This window comes from Heptranchias perlo, chromosome 3, assembly GCF_035084215.1.
Source record: "Heptranchias perlo isolate sHepPer1 chromosome 3, sHepPer1.hap1, whole genome shotgun sequence".
NCBI classification, from domain to species: Eukaryota; Metazoa; Chordata; class Chondrichthyes; order Hexanchiformes; family Hexanchidae; genus Heptranchias; species Heptranchias perlo.
In genome coordinates, this window is record NC_090327.1 from 36,946,082 (window position 1) to 36,973,185 (window position 27,104).

The window sequence follows — 27,104 nt, forward strand, 5'->3', positions numbered from 1 at the left end:
TTAGGAGCCCCCCTGCCTCAACGCACCCGCTCGGCCATCCAAAAATCGACCCCATTGTGTCCTCCTCACAGCTTACTTTCCCACCTAGTTTTGTATCGTCAGCAAACTTGGATACATCACACTCGGTCCCTTCATCTAAGTCATGAATATAGATTGTAAATAGTTGAGCCCCAAACAATGATCCTTGCGACACCCCACTGGTTACAATCTGCCAACCCGAAAATGACCTGTTTATTCCTACTTTCTGTTTTCTGTCCATTAACCAATCCTCTATCCATGCTATTATATTACCCCCAAACCCATGAGCCCTTATCTTGCATAACAACCTTTTGTGTGGCATCTTATGGAATGCCTTTTGAAAATCTAAATATACAACATCCACTGGTTCCCCTTTGTCTACCCTGCTAGTTACATCGTCAAAAAACTCTAATAGATTTGTTAAACACAATTTTCCTTTCATAAAACCATGTTGACTCTGCCTAATCATATTATGATTTTCTCAGTGCCATAGAACCATAGAACCACAGAAAAGATACAGCACAGAAGGGGGCCATTCGGCCCATCGTGTCTGCGCCGGCTCGAAGAACAACCAGGTGCCCATTCTAATCCCACCTTCCAGCATCCGGTCCGTAGCCCTGCAGCTTACAGCACTTTGGGTGCAGGTCCAGGTACTTTTTAAAAGAGTTGAGGGTCCCTGCCTCTACCACCAATCGGGCAGCAAATTCCATACACCCACCACCCTCTGGGTAAAAAAGATTTTCCTCATGTCCCCTCTAATCCTTCCGTCAATCAGCTTAAATCTATGTCCTCTAGTTCTTGAATTGTCCGCTAGGTGAAACAAGTACATAGGAACAGGAGTAGGCCATTCAGCCCCTCGAGCCCGCTCCGCCATTTGATAAGATCATGGCTGATCTGTGATCCAAATCCATATACCTGCCATTGGACAATATCCCTTAATACCTTTGGTTGGCAAAAAGCTATCTATCTCAGATTTAAAATTAGCAATTGAGCTAGTATCAATTGCCGTTTGCGGAAGAGAGTTCCAAACTTCTACCACCCTTTTGTGTGTAGAAGTGTTTTCTAATCTCACTCCTGAAAGGTCTGGCTCTAATTTTTAGACTGTGCCCCCTACTCCTAGAATCACCAACCAGCGGAAATAGTTTCTCTCTATCCACCCTATCTGTTCCCCTTAATATCTTATAAACTTCGATCAGATCACCCCTTAACCTTCTAAACGCTAGAGAATACAACCCCAATTTGTGTAATCTCTCCTCGTAACTTAACCCTTGAAGTCCTGGTATCATTCTAGTAAACCTACGCTGCACTCCCTCCAAGGCCAATATGTCCTTCCGAAGGTGCGGTGCCCAGAACTGCTCACAGTACTCCAGGTGCGGTCTAACCAGGGTTTTGTATAGCTGCAGCATAACTTCTGCCCCCTTGTACTCTAATCCTCTAGATATAAAGGCCAGCATTCCATGATCCTTATTGATTATTTTCTGCACCTGTTCATGACACTTCAATGATCTATGTACCTGAACCCTTAAGTCCCTTTGGACATCCACTGTTTTTAACTTTTTACCATTTAGAAAGTACCTTGTTCTATCCTTTTTTGGTCCAAAGTGGATGACCTCACATTTGCCTACATTGAATTCCATTTGCCACAGTTTTGCCCATTCACCTACTCTATCAATATCCCTTTGTAATTTTATGTTTTCATCTACACTGCTTAAAATGCCACCAATCTTAGTGTCATCGGCAAACTTAGATATGAGACTTTCAATGCCTTCATCTAAGTCATTAATAAATATTGTGAATAATTGAGGCCCCAAGACAGATCCTTGCAGGACTCCACTAGTCACATCCTGCCAATGTGAGTACCTACCCATTATCCCTACTCTATCGCCTTTCGCTCAGCCAACTTCCTAACCAAGTCCATACTTTTCCCTCGATTCCAAGGGCTTCTATCTTAGCTAACAGTCTTTTATATGGGACTTTATCAAATGCCTTCTGGAAGTCCATATAAATAACATCCATTGACATTCCCCTGTCCACTACTTTAGTCACCTCTTCAAAAAATTCAATCAGGTTTGTCAGGCACAACCTACCTTTCACAAATCCATGCTGGCTCTCTCTGATTAACTGAAAATTTTCGAGGTGTTCAGTCACCCTATCCTTAATTATGGACTCCAGCATTTTCCCCACAACAAATGTTAGGCTAACTGGTCTATAATTCCCTGGTTTCCCTCCCTCTCCTTTCTTAAAAAGCAGAGTGACATGTGCAATTTTCCAATCTAGAGCGACGGTTCCTGAATCTAGAGAACTTTGAAAGATTATAGTTAGGGCATCTGCAAAAGGGATGGAAACGATCTGGTCCTGGGGATTTGTCACTCTTTAGTGCTATTATTTTCTTCATTACTGCTGTTTTACTGATGTTAATTTTATTGAGTCCCTGTCCCCGATTCAATATTAGTTTTCTTGGGATTTCCGGCATGCTATCCTCTTTTTCTACTTTAAATACTGACGCAAAGTGATTATTCAACATGTCCGCCATTTCCCCATTGTCAATGACAATATCCCCACTTTCAGTTTGTAAGGGACCAACACTGCTCCTGACCACTCTCTTTTTCCTAATATAACTATAAAAGTTCTTCGTATTGGTTTTGATATCCCTTGCAAGTTTCTTTTCATACTCTCTTTTTGTAGCTCTTACTATCTGCTTTGTTGATCTTTGTATCTTTCCCATTCGCCAGGATCTATGCCATTTTTTGCCTTTTTGTATGCCCTTTCCTTATGTCTTATACTGTCCCTTATGTCTTTAGTTGTCCATGGCTGTTTTTTTTGGCAAGTAGAGTTCTTGCCCCTCAGGAGTATAAACCGGTTCTATATCACATTAAATGTTTCTTTAAACATTTCCCACTGATCATCAGTCGTTTTACCTATTAACAGATTTGCCCAGTTTACTGTGGACAGTCTCCGTCTCATCCCATTGAAGTCGGCCTTACCCAAGTCTAGAATCTTAGCAGCTGATTCACTTTATTCCCTTTGAAACACTACATTGAACTCGATCATGTTATGATCGCTATTGGATAGATGTTCACGCACAGTAAAGCTGTTAACTAAATCTGGTTCATTACTCATTACCAAATCTAGTATGGCTTGCCCCCTTGTTGCCACTAGGACATACTGCTGTAGAAAGCTATCCCGGACACACTCAAGAAATTTACCACCTTTCTGACAGTTGCTAGTCTGCTTTTCCCAATCCATGTGAAGGTTAAAGTACCCCATTATGACCACTCTGCCTTTGTTACACGCTTGCATCTATACAATCTAGCGCTTCAGAGTTGCTGCCCGGGGTCCTATATACAACTCCCACTATAGTCTTAGATCCTTTCCTATCTCTCAATTCAACCCATAAGGTCTCTGTTGGCTGCTTACCTCTCATTGCAACATATAAAATTCTAACAGGACTAGACAGACTAGATGCAGGGAGGATGGTCCCGATGGCTGGAGAGTCCAGAACAAAAGGTCACAGTCTCAGGATACGGGGTATGCCATTTAGAACCGAGATGAGGAGAAATTTCTTCACTCAGAGGGTGGTGAACCTGTGGAATTCTCTACCACAGAAGGCAGTGGAGGCCAAGTCATTAGGTGTAATCAAGAAGGAGATAGATATATTTCTTAATGCTGAAGAGATCAAGGGGTATGGGGAAAAAGCGGGAACAGGGTACTGAGTTAGACGATCAGCCATGATCACTTCGAATGGCAAAGCAGGCCCGAAGGGCCAAATGGCCTACTCTTGCTCCTATTTTCTATATTTCTATGTTTCCATGTTTTTAAGAGGACCTGCTGACTCAAGGGGTCATTTTCTACCTTTGTCCTCCTGGTGCACAACAGCGCACACGAGGAGTGAGCACCAGAATGTTACACAGCCCATCCAATTTTCTGTCCATTTAAATGGCTCCACTATCTTAACGTGAGAGTGAATGGGTTTTGCATCTTTGCCCTGTGTGGCCAACAAGCTTCGGCTGAGTACAAACTGTGGGCAAATAATCTTAATGAGCCTCCTGAAGCCAATGATACTCCGGCCAAACCTCCTTCTGAAAAGGTGGGGCCAGAGAAGACCCTCTCAGTTCAGCTGGAGTTGGCTCTTCAATCACTTAACAATCCAGAGAAGACCAACCTTTCTATGATTCTATGATTTAACGAACTTACATTTCTATAGCATCTTATTATGTCTCAATGTTCTTTACAGCTAATGAATTACATTTTTGAAGTGTAGTCACTGTTGTTATGTATGTGAAAGCAGCAGCCAATGTATGTACAGCAAGATCCTATAAACTGCAATGAGAATATTGACCAGTTAATCTGTTTTTGGTGGTGTTGATTGCAGATGGAATGTTGGCCAGAACACTGGAAGAACTCCCTGCTCTTCTTCAACATCTCTCCAAACAAGTAGACACTACCTCAGTTTAATCTGAAGGACTACATCCCCAACCGTGCACCACATCCTCAGTGTTGCAATGGAGTGTCAGCCTGGATTATGTACTCAAGAGGAGAGTGCAGGGAGTGCAAAAGGGGGAGAGTGCAGGGAGTGTAAAAGGGGGAGAGTGAGGGGAGTGCAAAAGGGGGAGAGTGAGGGGAGAGTGAGGGGAGTGTAAAGAAGGAGAGTGAGGTTAGTGTAAAATGGGGAGAGTGAGGTTAGTGTAAAAGGGGAAGAGTGAAGTTACTGTATAAAGGGGGAGAGTGAGGGGAGTGTAAAAGGAGGAGAGTGAGGTTTGTGTAAAAGGGGGAGAGTGAGGTTAGTGTAAAAGGGGGAGAGTGAGGTTAGTGTAAAAGGGGGAGAGTGAGGTTAGTGTAAAAGGGGGTGAGTCAGGGGAATGTAAAGGAGGTAAACAATTTTTTTATTCATAGGAGTGGTGAGGGGGAGGCTGGTAATAGGTTGCAGTATGTCATGTGTGAATCGCCAAAAGATGTAAAAAAAAACTGGAAACAAAAGCAGCAAAGCCACTTTTCCACCCACTCCACCAACCCATTGATATCTTCTTGGAGTCGACAACTATTCTCTTCACTATCAACTATACGGCCAATTTTTGTGTCGTCTGCAAATTTGCCAATCATGCCCCCTACATTCAAGTCCAGATCATTAATATATACCACAAACAAAGGGACCCAACACTGAGCCCTGTGGCACACCACTGGAAACGGATTTCCATTTGCAAAGACATCCATCGACTTTTACCCTTTGTTTCCTGTTGCTGAGCCAATTTTGGATCCAATTTGCCACATTTCCCTGTATCCCATGGGCTTTTACCTTTCTGACCAGTCTGCCATGTGGGACCTTGTCAAATGCCTTACTAAAATCCATGTAGACAACATCCACTACACTACCCTCCTCAATCCTCCTTGTCACTTCCTCAAAGAATTCAATCAGATTTGTAACAGTGCCCTGTTACCACTTCCTTAATAAAGGATTCTAGCATTTTCCCGACGACTGATGTCAGGCTAATTGGCCTGTAGTTCCCTGTTTTCTCTCTCCCTCCCTTCTTGAATAGCAATGTTACATTTGCTACTTTCCAATCCACTGAGACCGTTCTAGAATCTAAGGAATTTTGGAAGATCACAACCAATGCATCCACTATCTCTGCAGCCACCTCTTTTGGAACCCTTGGATGTAGGCCATCAGGTCCAGGGGATTTGTCTGTTTTTGGTCCCATTAATTTCTCCAGTACTTTTTTTTTACTAATATTAATTAGTTTAAGTTCCTCACTCTCATTAGACTCTTGGTTCCCCACTATTTCTCATAAGTTTTTTGTGTCTTCTACTGACAGATACAAAATATTTGTTTACCGTCTCTGCCATCTCCGTATTCCCCATTATAATTTCTCCTGTCTCAGCCACCAAGGGACCCACGTTTACTTTCGCTACTCTCTTCCTTTTTACACACTTGTAGAAGCTCTTACAATCTGTTTTGATATTTCTTGCTAGTTTACTTTCATATTTTATTTTCTCCCCCTTTATCAATGTTTTGGTCATCCTTTGCTGATTTCTAAAACTCTCCCAATCTTCAGGCTTACTACTCTTCTTGGCAACATAATAAGTCTCTTCCTTTAATCTAATACTATCCTTAACTTCTTTAGTTAGCCACGGAAAGATCACTTTTCCCGAGGAGTTTTTATTTCTCAATGGAATGTATATTCGTTGAGAATTATTAAATATTTCTTTAAATGTTTGCCATTACTTATCTACCGTCATACCTTTTAATCTAATTTCCCAATCTACCTTAGCCAACTCGCCCCTCACATCTATGTAATTGGCTTTATTTAGGTTTGAGACTCTAGTTTCGGACTTAAGTATGTCACTCTCAAACTCAATGTGAATACCTAGAATAAAAATTTTAAAATGCTGGAGATACGCAGCAGGTCAGCTGGTATCTGTAAAGACAAAACATAGGTTACACAGTAAACAGTTTCAGACAGGAGAAGACCTTTGGTTCATCTAGCCCACCTATTCGCAGTGCTCCTATGGTGCATTTCTAATAACCCAGAATCCTATTTGTTGACAAGAATCTAATAACCTTAGTAAAAAAGTTCCTCCTGTGTTTCCTATTGTCCTTAATTTGTAAATGTGACCTCTTGTGCCTAAATGCTGTACACGTCAGAAAAGATTAGCCTGAACATCCATCCCTCCACCATCGGTGCACCATGGCTGCAGAGTGTACTATCTACAGGATGCACTGCAGCAAATTGCCAATTCTTCTTCGGCAGCATCTCCCAAAACTGTGACCTCCACCATCTAGAAGGACAAGACCAGCAGATGTATGGTAACACCATCGCCTCCAAGTCACACACCATCCTGACTTGGAGTCGCTGGGTCAAAATCCTAGAACTCATTATCTAACAGCACTGTGGGAGAACCTTCATCACATGGACTGCAGCAGTTCAAGAACAAGGCTCACCATCATCACCTCCTCAAGGGCAATTAGGGATGGACAATAAATGCCAGCCTTGTCAGCGATGCCCAGATCTCAAAAATGAATAAAAATCTAATTTATCCATGGGTTAGTTAAGGTTTGAGGTACATTCCCTTCATCGGAACTGAAGACTGAGAGGTATATGGGCCTTTTAGGCATGTTGGAAAAAGGAGGGGGAGAAGAGAAAGGGGGAGTTCATGGGTGAAAGGACTTGCAAACTGCTCAATAGAAATAGTGAGGTGATATCAACGATCTTTAATGAGATCCTGCAGACATAGACAGGTCAAAAGAATGTGCAAATGCTGGGATGAGGGGTGAAAAGAGAGTACGTACAACAAACGCATGGGAAATAAAGAAACAATAAATAAAGAGGAAAAACACAAGCTACGGATGTGCTCGTTCAATCCCAGTATTGCTTTTGCTGGTTCCATAGTTTTAATGGAGGACTTTCACTACCCTTATGAATGCTGGGATATCCCAAGATTGTCCCCAGCAAAAGAAAGTACTTGAAAATCCCAGGGTCAGGTGTGCCGTAAGTGGAGAAAACAGAAAATACAAGAAGTGGGAGAAAGAGAAAAAGAAAAAGGCAGGGAACAGGAGGGAGAGAAGGGAAGAGAATGCACTACTCTCAGTGGGCAGCCCCAGCCACTCAGAGGACAGATTTGTTATTTTAAGACACATCCCTGTGGATCACTGTCTCAGCTTGTATGACTCCCAGAAGAATATCTCTCAGCTCGGAATTGTCCGATTGTAAGTTCTGTTTAATAGCTCGGTCTCTTGTACTAGGAGGCTGCGAGTATGTCTTGTTCCAAATAAAAGGTTTTATTAAGAAGTTTACAAAATAAGTAGTAAAAGATGGTAAAATGCCATAGTACAAGTTATAGCATACTAAATAAGACGTTGCAATACAATCTGGCAAAAGCTTTACACTGCCAAGCTTCCTGAGGTGATCAAACTCGAATGACCCTGCGATATGATATTGAGCTGTCAAGTCTCTCCAAGAATATTCTAACAAATATGTTTTATGCTCCTACCTATATACCCACAATCACACACCAAAATCTGCTATATCCCAAACCTTTTTTGTGCTCACATTTCAATCAATTTCTCTGTAAGCCAATCACCATCTGCTGATGCTCGTACATTCCACAACAAGATGGTAACGCTTCCCATGCCATCATATTTATAAACATTGATAGTACTCAGGGACATGGCATCTCATGACGTGATCAACCAAGGACGCTTTAGTTAACAAGCTTTGAGGCAATCTCAAATACATACAAACAATATCCAACGAAGACCTTCAGGAGAAAATATTGTTTCTTACGCCGATGTTGACAGCTGTGACAGTAGATTAAGATAGACGGTTTAGTTAATGTATACAGAGGGAAAGTACACTGTTAGCACAGGCCAGAATGGGTTGGAATCAATAAGGCAACAAGAGTTTTTGGCAGATGTGTTGACACCGTAAAAAGCATGTGGACTGAACTAAGAAATTGAAAATATGATGGATGAAATTACAAAAAGCTATGAGTGGGGTCGGAGATTGTGAGAGTGAGCACTCTAGCCTCTGAGTCAATTGTGGGTTCAAGTCCAACTTCAGAGACTTTAGCACAAAATATAGGCTGACATTCAAGTCCAGTACTGAGGGAGTGCTGCACTGTCAGAGGTGCCATTTTTCGGATGAGACATTAAACCGATGCTCCATCTGCCCTCTCAGTTGGATGTAAAAGATCCCATGACACTATTCGAAGAAGAGCAGGGGAGTTCTCCCGGTGTCCTGACCAATATTTATCCCTCAACCAACATCGTTAAAAAAAAGATTATCTGGTCATTTTCACGTTGCTGTTTGTGGGACCTTGCTGTGTACAAATTGGCTGCTGCATTTCCTACATTACAAACAGTGACTATACTTCAAAGGCACTTCATTGGCTGTAAACTCTTAGAGACGTCCTACAGTTGTGAAAGGTGCTATATAAATGCAAGTCTTTCTTTCCCTAGTTTCCCCAATCTAAGTTTATCCTCTAACTATTCCTTTTCAGGAAAATGGTAGAAAAGGAAAGAGGTAGCTAAAGGGAGTCATAAACAATAGAAAGTGAGAGAGCACTAGGTGAGAAACAGATGGAGGAACAAAGGGAGAGGCAGATAGAGGATGAGACACAGAGAGAAATAATAAGAGAGGGGTAGTGAAAAACATGGAGAGAATGAAGGAAGGAGATAGAGAATAGAGGGTGAGAAACAAAGAGATAATGAGAAAGGTAAGAAACAATGAAGAGACACAGATAGAAGGAAAGGACAGAGAAAGGCAGACAGGGTGGCAGAGCACCTTAACTCCGTTGATACAACTCTCGCCTTTGAGGGTGAAATTGTGCTAGGGTGGAAAATGGTCGATAGTAAATCGGCAGCCTGTTTTACCAATGAAATAGAAAATGAGGTGCTACTTCACCTTGTCCAGAACAGTAGAACCAGAGGACACAACCTGGGGATAAAATCAAAACTAATCTGCAGAAACCAATCTCAGGAAAGATATATTGGCCTTGGAAGAAATACAGCACAAATTCACCAGAATGACACCAGGGATTAAAGGATTAAATTATGAGGAGCGGTTGCATAAACTTGGCTTGTATTCCCTTGAATTTAGACGGGTGATCTACTCAATGTATTTAAAATGATTAAAGGATTCGATGGGGTAGATACAGAGAAACTATTTCCTCTGGTGGAGGAATGCCGAATAAGAGGCATAATCTTAAAATTAGAGCCAGGCCATTCAGGAATGGAATGAGGAAGCACTTTTTCACACAAAGGAGGGTGGAAATCTGGAACTTGCTCCCCCAAAAGGCTGTGGGTGCTGGGTCAATTGAAATTTTCAAGACTGAGGTCGCGAGTGCTTCAAGGTGGCCTCAGCATTACTCCTGAAACCAGAAATTCAGGCACTGGTAGCAATTAATGGCTCATCTCCCTAATTTACACAATAGAGCTACAAAAGCAAGAAACCAGATAAGAACTAGTATTCAGTGAAAGCTGGGGCCTTCGAAGGCTGAATTATGTAGAGAACTCACTGCCCACACAAAGATAAGGCCCACTCCAATAGCATTTGTTAAAATTGGTTGCAATCCAATTCCTTCCTTCCTTGACGTATTTTCTTGATTTACTTGTTTTCATTCAGTTCTTTGCTTATACCCAGGGGTACGGTGCCAACATGAATTCACATTGGAGGAAGGAAAACATACTTTTTTTTTGGAAAGTTAATGACTTTTCAATCATGGGAAATACTGAGAAGTGGTCATCCAGGGAGCTCCCCACCAGAAGATGCCAAAAACCTACCTGTCCTAGACGCCAGACTAGCCGCAGGTGGGGAGGCAGTAATTAGCACCGCTCTTGCTTCCCTACTGCGATCAGTCTTGTTGGTGTGCCAGGGGGTGAGGACTCAGAGTTCTGTCATTGAGTGTTCATGCTTGACCCTGATGTCCTGCCACCCGGACAAGGTCTGGTCCGATTGAAAGGCAGACGTGTGCGATGAGGACACTGAGCACTGTCCGCTTCCCCTCACCCAATCTCTGTGAGAGCGAAGAGACGCCAACTGTGATTTTTTTTTCTGCAGCAATTATTCCTCTGATGGGATCAACCGGCTCCAGTGCTGATCGGTAAGGAAGAATGACAATCTATCAAACTGTGCTGAAACTCTTCAAAGCTTCAGTTTTTACAGAAACAAAGAAATTCTACTCCTGCGAAGATCCAATAAAAGGGAATGGGAGGAGGTGGGGAGGGACGGATGGGGAAGGCGGAAGAGCTTTCCATTAATTAAAGTGAGAGATATGCCGCCCCATCAAGCACTCTAAGTCAGGTAAAGAATGGGTTTGATGCAGAGTAAATCCCCCCAGACACTTCCTATCAAGCACTCACTCCCAGGACAAATACAGAATGGGCCAGAGACAGTATAATACCCTTCTACGCTAGCCCATCAAACATTCCAAAGTCAGTACAGCATGGTTTAAATACAAAGCAGTGCTCCTTCTACATGTTTCATCAAACACTCCCAGGGCAGGTACAGCATAGGTTAGATACAGAGTAAAGCTCTATCTACACAGTCGCCTCAAACACTCCCAGGGCAAGTACAGCATAGGTTAGATACAGAGTAAAGCTCCATCTACACTGTCGCCTCAAACACTTCCAGGGCACGTACAGCATCGGTTAGATACAGAGTAAAGCTCTATCTACACAGTCGCCTCAAACACTCCCAGGGCAGGTACAGCATAGGTTAGATACAGAGTAAAGCTCCACCTACACTGTCGCCTCAAACACTTCCAGGGCACGTACAGCATCGGTTAGATACAGAGTAAAGCTCCACCTACACTGTCGCCTCAAACACTTCCAGGGCACGTACAGCATCGGTTAGATACAGAGTAAAGCTCCATCTACACTGTCGCCTCAAACACTTCCAGGGCACGTACAGCATCGGTTAGATACAGAGTAAAGCTCCACCTACACTGTCGCCTCAAACACTTCCAGGGCACGTACAGCATCGGTTAGATACAGAGTAAAGCTCTATCTACACTGTCGCCTCAAACACTCCCAGGGCAGGTATTGATATAGCGCATTTCACATTCTCAAGATATCCCAAAGTGCCAACCAATTAACTTTTTTTTTGAAGCATAGTCACTGTTGTTACATAGACCAACGTGGCAGCTAACATGAGGTCCCACAAACAGCAAATGAGATGAATTACCATTTCATCTGTTTTTAGTGGTGTTGGTTGAGGGGTGAACGTTGACCTGGGCACTTGGAGAACTTCCTGCTCCTCATCAAATAGTGCCATGGGATCTTTTACATTCACCTGAACAAGTAGATAGGGCTTTGGTTTAATGTCTCATCAAAGACAGCATCTCTGTTATCACATAATTCCCTCACTGTATGCTCAAGCTTCAGAGCGGGTCTGAGTCCACAACCTTGTAGCTCAGTTCTGAAAGTGTTGCCTTTGAGCCAAGAGACACTTTAGTGTCAATTGGCTTTTCAGCGCCAATGTATAGCCAATTTTAAGCATTGATTTTATGCACATTGGCGCACACTAGGGGTTGAAACTGGCCCAAATTCGCCTCAAATGGTAGCAAAGCACCAGCCTGGATTGGGTTCCAACCCAGGTGTCAGAGGTGAAAAGTGCAGAGTCTGGACAAGGAGAGAGAGAGAAAGAGAGGGAATAGAATCAAGATAAGAGGATACAGTGGAACAGGAGCAAGCTGAAACAAATGGGTCTAGCTGGACATTTTGGGTTCAGGGGTAAATGGTAATGGTGTTGTTGGGGAGAAGATCTCCAGAAGAGATGCAACATTTTCTGCAGGTGTTGCGTTTAATATGGTTGCTTGGGAGAGCCCTTCTCCTGGTACTTTCCCGTGCACCTTCTATCCATTCGCAAGGCAGATGCAACCTCTGTGCATTTCCACTTCCCACATTATCCTCTAAGATCCCAAATATTCTTCCACGAGAGACATTTACATGTATTTCTTCTAACCAAGAGCACTGTCAATGGGTGGAATTAATATATAAGTGGCCCACTCCGGAGACATATTGGTTGATATTTTATAGCTCATCACCTGCCTCTCCTTAGAGTATTTTCTGCCTCAGCTTAGAAAATGGTGTGTGGAGCTAAGGGGACCTAAAGGGGGAATAGGAAATAAAGGGTTTAATATAATCCATTATAAATGAGGATTAAAATATTTTATCAACCGTGAAGAGGCTTCTGCCAAGGACTGCAAGTGGAAGGTTTTGTTTGTTCGATCAGGCAGGTTCCATCATGGCTGTGCAATGCTTTCCGCCTGATTTTCCTCTCTGTACTCCGCTGAGGTGATTATTTAGCACCTAAACACAAAAGAAGGAAAATCCACTCCGAGAAGTCCAACAGGACCTTAATAACTCCTACTCTGCTGTAATGAAACAAAGAAAGAAGAAAGAAAGACTTGCATATAGTGCCTTTCATGACCTCAGGAAGTCCCAAAGTGCTTTACAGCCAATGAAGTATGTTTGAAGTGTAGTCACTGCTGTAAAGTAAGAAACGTGGCTGACAATTTGCACACAGCAAGGTCCCACAGACAGCAATGTGGTAATGATCAGGTAATTTGTTTTAGTGATATTGGTTGAGGGATAAATATTAGAGAACTCCCCCGCTCTTCTTCGAATAATGCCATGGGATCTTTTACGTCCAACTGAGAGGGCAGACGGGGCCTCGGTTTAACGTCTCATCTGAAAGACAGCACCTCCGACACTGCAGCTGGTACTGCACTAGAGTACCAGCCTGGATTTTGTGCTCGTCTCTGGAGTGGGGTTTGAAACCACAATCTTCTGACACAGAGGCGAGAGTGCTACCAGTTAACGATCACCAAGTTACTTTGTCCAGAATGTCATGAGATCTTTCTGTTTCTTTTCAGTAATCGTACTGTGTTGCATCTTCAAGTGCCGAATACCCAGGACAAAGAAGGAGATCGAAGCACGCTACGCCCAGCGTCAGGCCGCAAAGAAGTATGCCAACACCTTGGACAACGTCCCGCCACTGAATGAGCTGACAGAGATACCAGGAGGTGAGCGATGGGTTTCCTAATCATCCCCGAGCTCTCTCAAAAACAAGTCTCTATGAAGAAACCCTCGTATGGCATTGAGGTTTCATAAGGATAAGTATAGACAGAGGCAATCAAATGCTGGTTCTTTGAGTACTGGGGCTTTGGAACTGCCATGCCCAAAGATAGCAGCTTTTTTTTTAATTCATTCATGGGATGTGGGTGTCTTTGGCAAGGCCAGCATTTATTGCCCATCCCTAATTGCCCTTGAGAAGGTGGTGGTGAGCCGCCTTCTTGAAACGCTGCAGTCCGTGTGGTGAAGGTTCTCCCACAGTGCAGTTAGGTGGGGAGTTCCAGGATTTTGACCCAGCGATGATGAAGGAACGGCGATATGTTTCCAAGTCGGGATGGTGTGTGACTTGGAGGGGAACGTGCAGGTGGTGTTGTTCCCATGCGCCTGCTGCTCTTGTCCTTCTAGGTGGTAGAGGTCGCGGGTTTGGGAGGTGATGTCGAAGATGCCTTGGCGAGTTGCTGCAGTGCATCCTGTGGATGGTACACACTGCAGCCACTGTGCGCCAGTGGTGAAGGGAGTGAATGTTTAGGGTGGTGGATGGGGTGCCAATCAAGTGGGCTGCTTCGTCCTGGATGGTGTCAAACTTCTTGAGTGTTGTTGGAGTTGCACTCATCCAGGCAAGTGGAGAGTATTCCATCACATTCCTGACTTGTGCCTTGTAGATGGTGGAAAGGCTTTGGGGAGTCAGGAGGTGAGTCACTCGCCACAGAATACCCAGCCTCTGACCTGCTCTTGTAGCCACAGTATTTATGTGGCTGGTCTAGTTAAGCTTCTGGTCAATGGTGACCAGGATGTTGATGGTGGGGGATTCGGCGATGGTAATGCCATTGAAAGTCAAGGGGAGGTGGTTAGATTTTCTCTTGTTGGAGATGGTCATTGCCTGGCACTTGTCTGGCGCGATTGTTTCTAGCCACTTATCAACCCAAGCCTGGATGTTGTCCAGGTCTTGCTGAATGCGGACACGGACTGCTTCATTATCTGAGGGGTTGCGAATGGAACTGAACACTGTGCAATCATCAGCGAACATCCCCATTTCTGACCATATGATGGAGGGAAGGTCATTGATGAAGCAGCTGAAGATGGTTGGGCCGAGGACACTGCCCTGAGGAACTCCTGCTGCAATGTCCTGGGGCTGAGATGATTGGCCTCCAACAACCACTACCATCTTCCTTTGTGCTAGGTATGACTCCAGCCACTGGACAGTTTTCCCCCGATTCCCATTGACTTCAATTTTTCGAGGACGGCTTGGTGCCACACTCGGTCAAATGCTGCCTTGATGTCAATTGCAGTTACTCTCACCTCACCTCTGGAATTCAGCTCTTTTGTCCATGTTTGGACCAAGGCTGTAACGAGGTCTGGAGCCGAGTGGTCCTGGCGGAACCCAAACTGAGCATCGGTGAGCAGGTTATTGGTGAGTAAGTGCCGCTTGGTAGCACTGTCGATGACACCTTCCATCACTTTGCTGATGATTGAGAGTAGACTGATGGGGTGGTAATTGGCTGGGTTGGATTTGTCCTGCTTTTTGTGGACAGGACATACCTGGGCAATTTTCCACACTGTCGGGTAGATGCCAGTGTTGTAGCTGTACTGGAACAGCTTGGCTAGAGGCGCAGCTAGTTCTGGAGCACAAGTCTTCAGCACTATAGCCAGGATGTTTTCGGGGCCCATAGCCTTTGTTGTAACCAGCGCATTCAGCTGTTTCCTGATATCACGTGGAGTGAATCGAATTGGCTGAAGACTGGCTTCTGTGATGGTGGGGATATCGGGTGGAGGCCGAGATGGATCATCTACTCGGCATTCTGGCTGAAGATGGTTGCAAACACTTCAGCCTTGCCTTTTGCACTCACATGCTGGACTCTGCCACCATTGAGGATGGGGATATTTACAGAGCCTCCTCCTCCCGTTAGTTGTTTAACTGTCCACCACCATTCACGACTGGATGTGGCAGGACTGCAGAGCTTTGATCTGATCCGTTGGTTGTGGAATCGCTTATCTCTGTCTATAGCATATTGCTTCCGCTGTTTAGCATGCATGTAGTCCTGTGTTGTAGCTTCACCAGGTTGGTACCTCATTTTTAGGTATGCCTGGTGCTGCTCCTGGCATGCTCTTCTGCACTCCTCATTGAACTAGGGTTGATCCTGTGGTTTGTTGGTAATTGTAGAGTGAGGAATATGCTGGGCCACGAGGTTACAGATTGTGCTGGAATACAAATCTGCTGCTGCTGATGGCCCACAGCGCCTCATGGATGCCCAGTTTTGAGCTGCCAGAACTGTTCTGAATCTATCCCATTTAGCACGGTGGTAGTGCCACACAACACATTAGATGGTATCCTCAGTGTGAAGACGGGACTTCGCCTCCACGAGGACTGTGCAGTGGTCACTCCTACTAATACTGCCATGGACAGATGCATCTGTGACAGGTAGATTTGTGAGGACGAGGTCAAGTAGGTTTTTCCCTCGTGTTGGTTCGTTCACCACCTGCCGCAGGCCCAGTCAGGCAGCTATGTCCTTCAGGACTCGGCCAGCACTGTCAGTCGTGGTGCTACCAAGCCACTCTTGGTGATGGACATTGAAGTCCCCCACCCAGAGTACATTCTGTGCCCTTGCTACCCTCAGTGCTTCCTCCAAGCGGTGCTCAACATGGCGGAGGGCTGACTCATCAGCTGAGGGAGGGCGGTAGGTGGTAATCAGCAGGAGGTTTCCTTGTCCATGTTTGACATGATGCCATGAGATTTCGTGGGGTCCGGAGTCAATGTTGAGGACGCTGGTCAAAGGTATCTAACAATGGATGTAAGTTTAGGTGTGGCATTCTGGAGTTTTTAATTAATTTTTCGGGCATGAGAAGCAAACTATGCAGAAACTTTCCTCAGCATATGAAATGGGAAGTCCATGATGGAATGGATTAGAATGGATTGCAGTGACCCAGTTTGAGGAGGAATGGGATTGATGAGCCAAATGGACTTGTCCAGTTCATTTCAATTTCAGGTCCTACTCATGCATTAGGAGAGAGCAGTTAGAAAATTGTGAGTTAGTTAAGTATGTTTATTCTATCGTGGGCTTTTGTCTCCTTTCCGTTCTACCCCCTACTTTAGGAAACATCAAATTCCTTCCCAAAACTCCCTTGATAAAAAATCTAGCAGTGGGGAACCCGGAGGAGAAGGTAAGTGGATCTAATTATGCTACGATCGCGCGGGTGGCTGACTCATTTCGCCGGGCGCGATAGCCCCCCCGCCGAGAACCCGCAGCCCTGCTAACATCGGGCCCATGCTGTTTACTAATGATTGTACAATGTTCTATTCCATTTGAAATTCCTCAGATAATGAAACAGTCCATGCCCGCATGCATCAAGACCTGGACAATATTCAGGCTTGGGCTGATAAGTGGCAAGTAACATTTGTGCCACACAAGTGCCAGGCAATAATCATTTCTAACATTTAATGACATCACCATCACCAAATCCCCCACCATTAACATCCTGGGGGTCACCATTGATCAGAACCTTACCTGGACCAGCCACGTAAATGCCGTGGGTACTAGAACAGGCCAGAGGCTGGGTCAAGTGACTCACCTCCTGACTCCCCAAAGCCTCTCCACCACCTATAAGGCACAAGTCAGGAATGTGATACAATACTCTCCACTTGCCTGGATGGGTGTAACCGCAACAACATTCAAGAAGCTCAACACCATCCAGGACAAAGCAGTTCATTTGATCAAAACTTTGTCCACTGTCTTAAACATCCACTCCCTTCAACCCGGCACACCATGGCTGCAGTGTGTACAGGTAATACACAGCAAGTCGCCAAGGCTTCTTCAGCAGCACCTCCCAAACCAGCAACCACCATCACCTAGAAGGACAAGGATAGCAGGTGCATGGGAACAACATCACCTCCAAGTTCCCTTCCAAGTTACACACCATCCCGACTTGGACATTCATCGCTGTTCCTTCATCTGCGCTGGGTGAAAATCCTGGAACTCCCTACCTGACAGCATTTTGGGAATACCTTCACCATTTGGACTGCAGTGGTTCGAGTGGAAGGCCCACCACCACCTTCTCAAGGGCAACTAGGGATGGGCAATAAACGTCGGCCTTGCCAGCGATGCCCACATTCCAAGAACAAATTAAATAAAAAGAGAAAAGGCCGGTTAACATTTGGGATGTAGATCCTTCATCAGAACTGTGCAGGAGCCAGGACTAGCCCCATGGAAATTCAGGACCATCATTCCAAACTGTGTTTGTTGGAAAGGGAATAACGCATAGAACCCTATGTATAATATTGAAGTGTTAGTTTTCTGTAACTTGTGTTATTTTCCAGGTCACTGGAAATCATAGAACCAATTGCCCAGAAGTTGCTTGGCGATCCCAGTGATTATGCTACCCCCACCCTCCCCCCAGTGGGGTCAGCCGGAGGGCACCTCATTAACGAGAGGCAGGTAGATGCAAGTGACTCCACAAGCATATCTCTGGTGCCCATCTTCTCTCACACTGTTGCCCTGGTGAGCAATAAGTCAACTAACACACCGTAGGCCTCATAGGACCAGGAGTAAGCCATTCAGCCCCTCGAGCCTGTTCCGCCATTCTATTAGATCATGGCTGATCTGTGGCTCATTCAGCTTCTCTCTATGTGGTTTCAGTGCCTTAGAATCTGACTGATGACTCATATATTCAAATGTGGTGATTAGCCGGCCATATGCTAAAAATTAAATCAGAAGGTTTCATTTAATTGATCCAATTTCGTTACTTCATAACCTGATTAAAGGAGGCTGCCTGCATGTAATTCCCTTATTCTGATTTATGTACTTCGCAATTAGATCAGTGTCACATCAGTGTTTATCTTCCTCCCCTGTTCTGTTGTAGCTAATTGAAAAGTTTCTGGTTGAGGTGCCTAGAGGTTGAGATTCCAGTTGAATCTCTGAGGTTTCAAACAGTTCATTTGTGGTTATCTAATCTCAGCTGAATCAGCAGTTGGAGCAACTGAAATTGGTGTCCTGGACTAGGGATGAAGAGAATTAAAACAAAATCAGCCAGCGTTCCTGCTTACCTGCTGGAAGGTGTGTGTGTGTGTGTGTGTGCGCGCACTTGCGTGTGGTAATGGAGGCCTAACAGTCCCTGTGGATCTGTACTTCAGCTTCAGAATGTAGGGAGTAAAAAGAAAAGAAACTTGGGAGAAAAATATATTGCTAGAAAAAAAAGTGTATTTTCTTGCTTTCCTTGTCTGATCTGCTCTTTCTCTCTCCCCCTTTTCCCTGAATTCTAGACTCCTCTGACACTATCCCTCTGCAAACTGTCTCTGGTCAGCTCCAGCACAGATCTGTCCACTCTCTACCTGTCCTTCAGGAGGAAGATGAAATGGCGCCTCTCTGAATTCAAGACCATTACTCGCTGGGCCAACTTCCCTCCTTTCATTTTAAACCCTCCGCTGACGGGGATCTGTAAGAGAAATCACTGCCTCTCCCCCTTTTTGTCTCCGGGTTCTCCAGCTTTATACGAAGGGCTTTCAGTGGATTTGTTTTTTAAGTGACTCCTAAAATGTATTTGTCAAAGGTTTCAATGATTGCATGCTGTAAACGCTTGATTTGCAATAATTTTAGCAAGTATGCAAGAATTCGGTCCTCAGTTCCTGAGCTGAGGTGGGGAGTTCAGGGCTGGTGTGAAGATGCAGTAATCCAGTCTCTCAGACAGCCCATTGGCTGAGTGCAGCCTGTTTTTAAAGGTGCTACAACAGGTATGCTAGTTTATCGCTCTTGTGATGTGGACACAATATGTCACCATTCCCTATATCTCAAGGAATCCTGCTATTTATTGCACCGTGACCCTTCCATTCAATAGTGGAATTCACTACAGGAGCTGAGTGAACGCCAATAAATAAATAACAGGCATTGTGTATTACTGAGCCACGGAGAGCAGTTACTCTGAATATATGTGATCATTACACACTGCCGCTTCATTATTCATCATATTGGATTAGATAGGATTACCCCCCTCCTCCCCCTGCCCCACCCCCACAATGGATAATGGAACAGTCTCCCGATACTTGCTATAGTTTTAGCTTCTGATTGGTTCATTTCAATTAATTCATCAAGTTCCCAGCAGGTTCAGGTAGAAGCCAAAATTCCTGGAAAAAACCCTGACTACTGCTGGTCTCCCTGTTCTAAAACCCTGACTCCTGCTGGTCTCCATGATCTAAAACCCTGACTCCTGCTGGTCTCCATGATCTAAAACCCTGACTCCTGCTGGTCTCCCTGTTCTAAAACCGACTTAAGCTGGTCTCCATGATCTAAAACCCTGACTTAAGCTGGTCTCCATGATCTAAAACCCTGACTCCTGCTGGTCTCCCTGTTCTAAAACCCTGACTCCTGTTGGTCTCCATGATCTAAAACCCTGACTCCTGCTGGTCTCCCTGTTCTAAAACCCTGACTCCTGTTGGTCTCCATGATCTAAAACCCTGACTCCTGCTGGTCTCCCTGTTCTAAAACCCTGACTCCTGCTGGTCTCCATGATCTAAAACCCTGACTCCTGCTGGTCTCCCTGTTCTAAAACCCTGACTTCTGCTGATCTTCCCAATCCAAAAGCTCTGACACCTGCTAGTCTCCTAACCTGAAGACCTGAGTCTCATTGCTCATCCATACTGAGCCCTGACTCCTGCTAGTCCCTACACCCAAAACCCTGACTCCTGCTGCTTTCCCACATGTAGGGGTAAATTTTAACCCCCAAGAACAGGTGGGTTGGGGGCGGGTGGGAGGTTAAAATAACAGATTTTTGGAGCGGGACCGCACAACGGCTCCAACTCGCCCATTTCTGGGTTTAACCCAGGCAGGTTTGTCATCATGTGGACAGCAGACACCAGGAAGTCCCGCCCCCACTTAAAGCCAGCGGGCCAATACTTAAAAGGGCAATGTACCTCACTGAAATACTTGAGGTACTTAATATTTTGTGGTTAGTGTGGGATATGGAACATAGGAATTGCCAGACGATAAAAGACCAAGGTCCATCTATTTCACTTTGTACCATCCAAGTAATTACATGGAAATGCCACATATAAAGATTGAATATACATTTCCATTAATTTTCATATATCTCAAGTAGATCTTTAAACGCAGGGTACGGTTGTGTAGTGGTTATGTTACTGGACTAGTAATCCAGAGGCCTGGACTAATAATCTAGCGAACGTAAATTCAAATTGAGAATTTGAATTCAGTTTTAAAAATCTGGAAATAAAAAGCTGGTATCAGTAAAAGAAACCATGAAGCTGTCGGATTGTTATAAAAACCCAAACTGGTTCATTAATCTCCTTTAGGGAAGGAAACCTGCAGTCCTGACCCTGCCTGGCCTATATGTGACTCCAGATTCACTCGCAGACTCCCAATCAATGTGGTTAATTCTTAATTGCCCTCTGAGTGGCCTAGCAAGCCACTCAGTTACATCAAATCACTAGAAGGTGGCCCACCATCACTTCTCAGTGCAATTAGTGATGGGCAACAAATGCCGGCTTTGCCAGCAACGCCCACATCCCCAGAATGAATAATAAAAACATTCTAAATATAGTTTTAATCAGAAAGATTGAGAGAAGTCAGGTCACTCAGATCTTGAGAAAAATGCATCTTCTATTTCCTTCAAAGTCTGTCTTTGAATGGCAAGGACAGCGGGGGACTTGGTTGGTGTCCCATCATCCATTGCTCCTTTGTTTACATTCAGCAATTTCTGGCTTACAAATTAAATAGCCCAGGTGATGTGGTCATTTTGAATGATGTGTTGTGACCCTGCAGAGGTCATCCTGTTCATTGTCCATTTTCTGGTCAGTAGCTGGGTCTGGAACTCTAATACTCTTTATCCTGGTTTGGTTTCATTGATACTTTATATTGAAGAGAAATATTTAACGAACATGAATGGTGCTATGAAGTACTAATTGTTTAATCTGACTCTTTTTCTCTCTCTCGTATATTTATTCATTTTCACGTTTTGTCTTTCAGTGGGGATCTCTCACCCATTCTCTCATTCTCTGTTGTCATCTCTCACACACATTCTCACTCATTTTGTCTGTTTTTCTGAGGTGCTTCTATCTCTTCCTGTTAATGCTCATTCTCCTGGTCTGACTTTCTGTCGCTTATTCTCTGTGTCTTGGTCTCTCACACACATTCTCGCTGGGGCTGAAAATCTACGGGTCATGATCCCAGCAGTTCCGGTGAGATTTTACCCTCCTCCCAGTGCCCTCCAGTACTGACCCCACCCGAGGGGAAGGAATTGGGGGTTGTCCAAACTCCTCCCTAGACCCCTGCCATGCAAGAGAGCTGAACTACAAAATTTTACAAAAAAACATTCTTTACCTGGCTCGGATCCCAGTGGTGGGGCCCACATCCATTCTTGTGGAGACCCGGGACACCTCCACTCACTCAACACCAGCCTCTATTAATACACCATGCCCACTGAAACCTCAGGAGCAGCAACTCACAGTGTAGGGAGACCCCACACTTGACTCTGTCCCCCCCAGCCATCATTTACCTTGTAAAGGGTGGACAGAGGTTTCGCCCCTTACAAGGCAACCAGGAAACTCCTGGAAACTAGAATCATAGATTCATAGACAGGTTACAGCACGGAAGGAGGCCATTCGGCCCATCGAGTCGGTGCCGGCTCAATGTAAGAGCAATCCAGCTCGTTCAACTGCGGCGACTTGGCACAACCAGTTATGAAGGGATACAGGAGGAATCCCTCAGGAATTTCAGGACATTTGTCTTTATCTGTTTTTCTAAGGGTCTCTCTCTCTCTTTCACACGCATCTCACAAGTACTCTTTCAGTCTTTTTGTGGATATCTGTGTCTCTGAATCACACACACATTCTCACTGTTACATTTTTACCTTCTATCTGTTTATTTCATTTTAGCATTGCCACACCATCTCATTCCATTTCAGCCCCTTTTATCATTCTCACTTTCCCTCATCCCCTTAACATTTTTAGCTCTCCGATGAAAGGTCACATTTCTCCCCTTGAATTCTTCTTGTAGTTACTGAGTGAGGTGTGGATTTGATCCAATACCCTGCCACTGGGTGGCCCTCCAGTACACTGTACCACCACAGCAACCTCACTCCCCACCCATTCTCATACCTCATTCTCCCTATTCCTATCCAAACATATTTTTAGTCTCTCCGGGATTATTTCTCATTCTCTCTTTTGATCGGCACTGTTTTTTTCACTTCTCACAGTTCTTCTCTGATCCTTACTCTTCTTTGCTCTCTGTCCCTCTTCTTGCTCTCTCATTCTTGCATTCTCTCTCTTTCTCTACCTTCCTTGTTCTTGTTTTCTCTTTCTCTTCCATGCTCTCTCTTTCTCTCTCTTCCTTGCTCTCTCTTTCTCTCTCTTCCTTGCTTTCTAATCCCCTTGCTCATTGCAAAGAATCCAGATGAGTTACTTGAATTAAAATGCTCTCCATGAGCAAATATGGTGGACTGATCCCTGTGGTAAATTGTTTTTCTGTCTCTCTCTTGTGTTGCTGTTAATCCTCACATCAGATTTTTAGATATCAGAAGGACTTCCTTTGCCCATTTTCTAAGGATCCTTTTTAAAGAAAGTCACATTATTGCAAGCATTTTTAATGGAGAAATCATCAAACACCCTTTTAAAGGGGAAATCCGCCTATCAGAATCTTTCTTTTAAAAAGGAACAATTTCTCTTCCTCTTCTGAAGATGTCAACTCTGAGTTGAAGAAAGAAAGAACATGCATTTATTTCACACCTTTTACATCCTCAGGACATGCCAAAACATCTTAAAGCCAATGAATTGCATTTGTAGTCACTGTTGTAATGTAGGCTAATGCAGCTGCCAATTTGTGCACAGCAGAAGGTCCCACAAACAGCATTGAGATAAATGACCAGATAATCTGCTCTTGGTGATGTTGGTTGAGGGATGAATGTTGGTCAAGACATAGTAGGTACAGGTACAGCACAGGTCAAGGCCATTCGGCCCATCATGCCTGTGCCAGCTCTTTCAAAGAAATATCCAATTAGTCCCATTCCCCTGCTCTTTCTCCATACTCCTGTAATTTTTTTCCCTTCAAGTATTTATCTAATTCCCTTTTGAAAGTTACCATTGAATCTGCTTCAACCACCCTTTCAGGAACTGCATTCCAGATCATAACAACTCGCTGTGTAAATAAATGTTTCCTCATGTCACCTCCGGCTCTTTTACCCATCACCTTAAATCTGGGTCCTTTGTTTACCGATCCTTCTGCCACTGGAAATGGTTTCTCCTTATTTACTCTATCAAAAACGTTCATGATCTTGAACACCTCTATCAAATCTCCCTTCAACCTTCTCCATTCTAAGGAGAACAACCCCAGCTTCTCCACCTAACTGAAGTCCCTCATCCCTGGTACCATTCTGGTAAATCTCATCTGCACCCTCTCTAAGGCCTTGACATCCTTCCTAAAGTGTGGTGCCCAGAATTGAACGCAATACTCCAGCTGAGGCTGAACCAGTGTTTTATAAAGGTTTAGCATAACTTCCTTGAATTTGTGCTCTATGCTTTTTGTACTCACATTTTTTTAACAGCCTTCTCAACTTGTCCTGCCACTTCAAAGATTTGTATATGTGCACCCCCAGATCTCTCAGTTCCTGAACTCCCTTTAAAATTGTACCATTTCGTTTATATTGCCTCTCCTCATTCTTCCGACCAAAATGTATCACTTCACACTTCTCTGCATTAAATTTCATCTGTCATGTGTCTGCTCATTTCACCAGTCTGTCTATGTCCTCCTGAAGCAATGAAGGGGGAGGTTTAATGGGTTCAGATTAAACATGTTCCCACAAAGAAAAAGGGTGGGACTCCCAAATCTAGAGCCCCCTGGATGACAAGGAGCATGCAGGGTAAGATAAGACAAAAAAGTGAAGCTTATGTCAAACATCAAGAGCTCAAAACTGCAGAAAGCCTAGGGGAGTATAGAAAGTGCAGGGGTGAAATTAAAAAGGAAATTAGGAAAGCAAACAGAGGGCATGAAAAAATACTGGCAAGTAAAATTAAGGCAAACCCAAAAATGTTTTATAAATACATAAAGAGCAAGAGGATAACTAAGGAAAGAGTAGGGCCTATTACAGACCAAAAAGGTAACCTATGTGTGGAGGCGGAAGATGTGGGTATGGTTCGTAATGAATACTTTGCTTCTGTCTTCACAAAAGAGGGGGACGATTTAGAGACTGAAGTTAAGGAGGAGGAGTGTGAAATATTGGATGGGATAAACATAGTGAGAGAGGAAGTATTAAGGGGATTAACATCTTTGAAAGTAGATAAATCACCAGGCCCGGATGAAGTGTATCCCAGGTTGTTAAGAGAAACAAGGGGGAAAATAGCGGAAGATCTGACCATCATTTTCTGATCCTCCCTGGCTACAGGCGTGGTGCCAGAGGGTTGGAGTACTGCTAATGTTGTACCGTTATTTAAAAAGAGATAATGAGATAGACCGAGTAATTATAGACCAGTCAGTCTAACCTTGGTGGTGGGCAAATTATTGGAATCAATTCTGAAGGACAGCATAAATCGTCATTTAGAAAGGCACAGGTCAATCAAGGACAATCAGCATGGATTTGTTAAGGGAAGGTCATGTCTGACTAAATTGATTGAATTTTTTGAGCAGGTAACAAGGGGGTTTGATGAGGGTAGTGTGTTTGATGGATTTTAACAAGGCTTTTGACAAGGTCCCACATGGCAGAGTGGTCAAAAAAGTAAAAGCCCATGGGATCCAAGGGAAAGTGGCTAGTTGGATCCAAGATTGGCTCAGTGGCAGGAAGCAAAGGGTAATGGTTAACGGGTGTTTTTGTGACCAGAAGGCTGTTTCCTGTGGGGTCCCACAAGGCTCAGTACCAGGACCCTTGCTTTTTGTGGTATATATTAATGATTTGGACTTGAATGTGGGGGGCTTGATCAAGAAGTTTGCAGATGATACAAAAATTAGCCATGTGGCTGATAGTGAAGAGGAAAGCCGTAGACTGCAGGAAGATATCAATGGACTAGTCAGGTGGGCAGAAAAGTGGTAAATGGAATTCAATCCAGAGAAATATGAGGTAATGCACTTGGGGAGGGCAAACAAGGCAAGGGAGTGCACAATAAATGGGAGGATAGTAAGAGGTGCAGAGGAACAAAGGGACTTTGGAGTGCACATCCACAGATCCCTGAAGGTAGCAGGACAGGTAGATAAGGTGGTTAAAAAGGCATACGGGATGCTTTCTTTATTAGCCGAGGCATAGAATATAAGAGCAGGGAGTTTATGCTAGAACTGTATAAAACACTAGTTAGGCCACAACTACAGTACTGCGTACAGTTCTGGTCACCACATCACAGGAAAGATGTGATTGCACTAGAAAGGGTACAGAGGAGATTCACGAGGATGTTGTCAGGACGAGAGAATTTTAGCTATGAGGAAAGATTGGATAGGCTAGGGTTGTTTTCTTTGGAACAAAGGAGGCTGAGGGGAGATTTAATTGAGGTATATAAAATTATGACGGGACTAGATGGAGTGGATAGGGAGGACCTATTTCCCTTAGCAGAGAGGTCAGTGACCAGGGGGCATAGATTTAAAGTAATTGGTAGAAGGATTAGAGAGGAGCTGAGGAGAATTTTTTTCACCCAGAGGGTGGTGGGGGTCTGGAACTCACTGCCTGAAAGGGTGGTAAAGGCAGAAACCCTCAATTCATTTAAAAGGTACTTGGATGAGCACTTGAAGTGCCATAACCTACAGGACTACGGACCAAGTGCTGGAAAGTGGGATTAAGCTGGATAGCTCTTTTTCGGCTGGCACAGACATGATGGGCCGAATGGCCTCTTTCTGTGCTGTAACTTTCTATGATTCTATGAAGTCTGTTACTACCCTCCACATTGTTTAGTACATTTTCGAGTTTCGTGTCAGCTGCGAACTTTGAAATTATATCCTGTATATCCAAGTCCAGGTCATTAAAATATATATCAAAAAGAGCAGTGGTCCTAATACCGACCCCTGAGGAACACCACTGTATATTTCCCTCCCGTCTGAAAAACAACCGTTAACCACTACTTTCTGCTTTCTGACCCCAGCTAATTTTGTATCCATGCTGTCGCTGTCCCTTTAATCCCATGGGCTTTAATTTTGCTAACAAGTCTATTATGTGGTACTTTATCAAATGCCTTTTGAAAGTCCATATACACAACACCAACCGCACTACCCTCATTAACCTTCTCCATTATTTCATCAAAGAACTCAATCAAGTTAGTCAAACACGATTTTCCTTTAACAAATCCATGCTGACTTTCATTTATTAGTCCATACTTTTCCAACATCAATTAATTTTATCCCGAATTATTGTCCCTAAAAGTTTCCCCACCACCGACGTTAGGCTAACTGGCCTGTAATTGTCGGGTTTATTCCTTTCCCCTTTTTTGAACAGGGGTGTAATATTTGCAATCTTCCAGTCCTCTGGCACCGTCACCATATCTAAGGAGGATTGGTAGATTGTGGTCAGAGCCTTGGCAATTTCCGCCCTTACTTCCCTCAGTAACCTA

At 44.2% G+C, this 27,104-nt stretch overlaps 1 protein-coding gene across 1 annotated transcript in view; it reads left to right on the forward strand.

Annotated features, from left to right (window-relative positions):
* The window catches only part of tmie (transmembrane inner ear), a 110,112-nt gene that overhangs the window by 56,412 nt on the left and 26,596 nt on the right, over positions 1 to 27,104 (forward strand). The window contains exon 3 of the mRNA XM_067975184.1: positions 13,390 to 13,539. Coding sequence (XP_067831285.1) covers positions 13,390 to 13,539 — 150 coding nt within the window. The remainder of the gene's footprint in view (positions 1 to 13,389; positions 13,540 to 27,104) is intronic.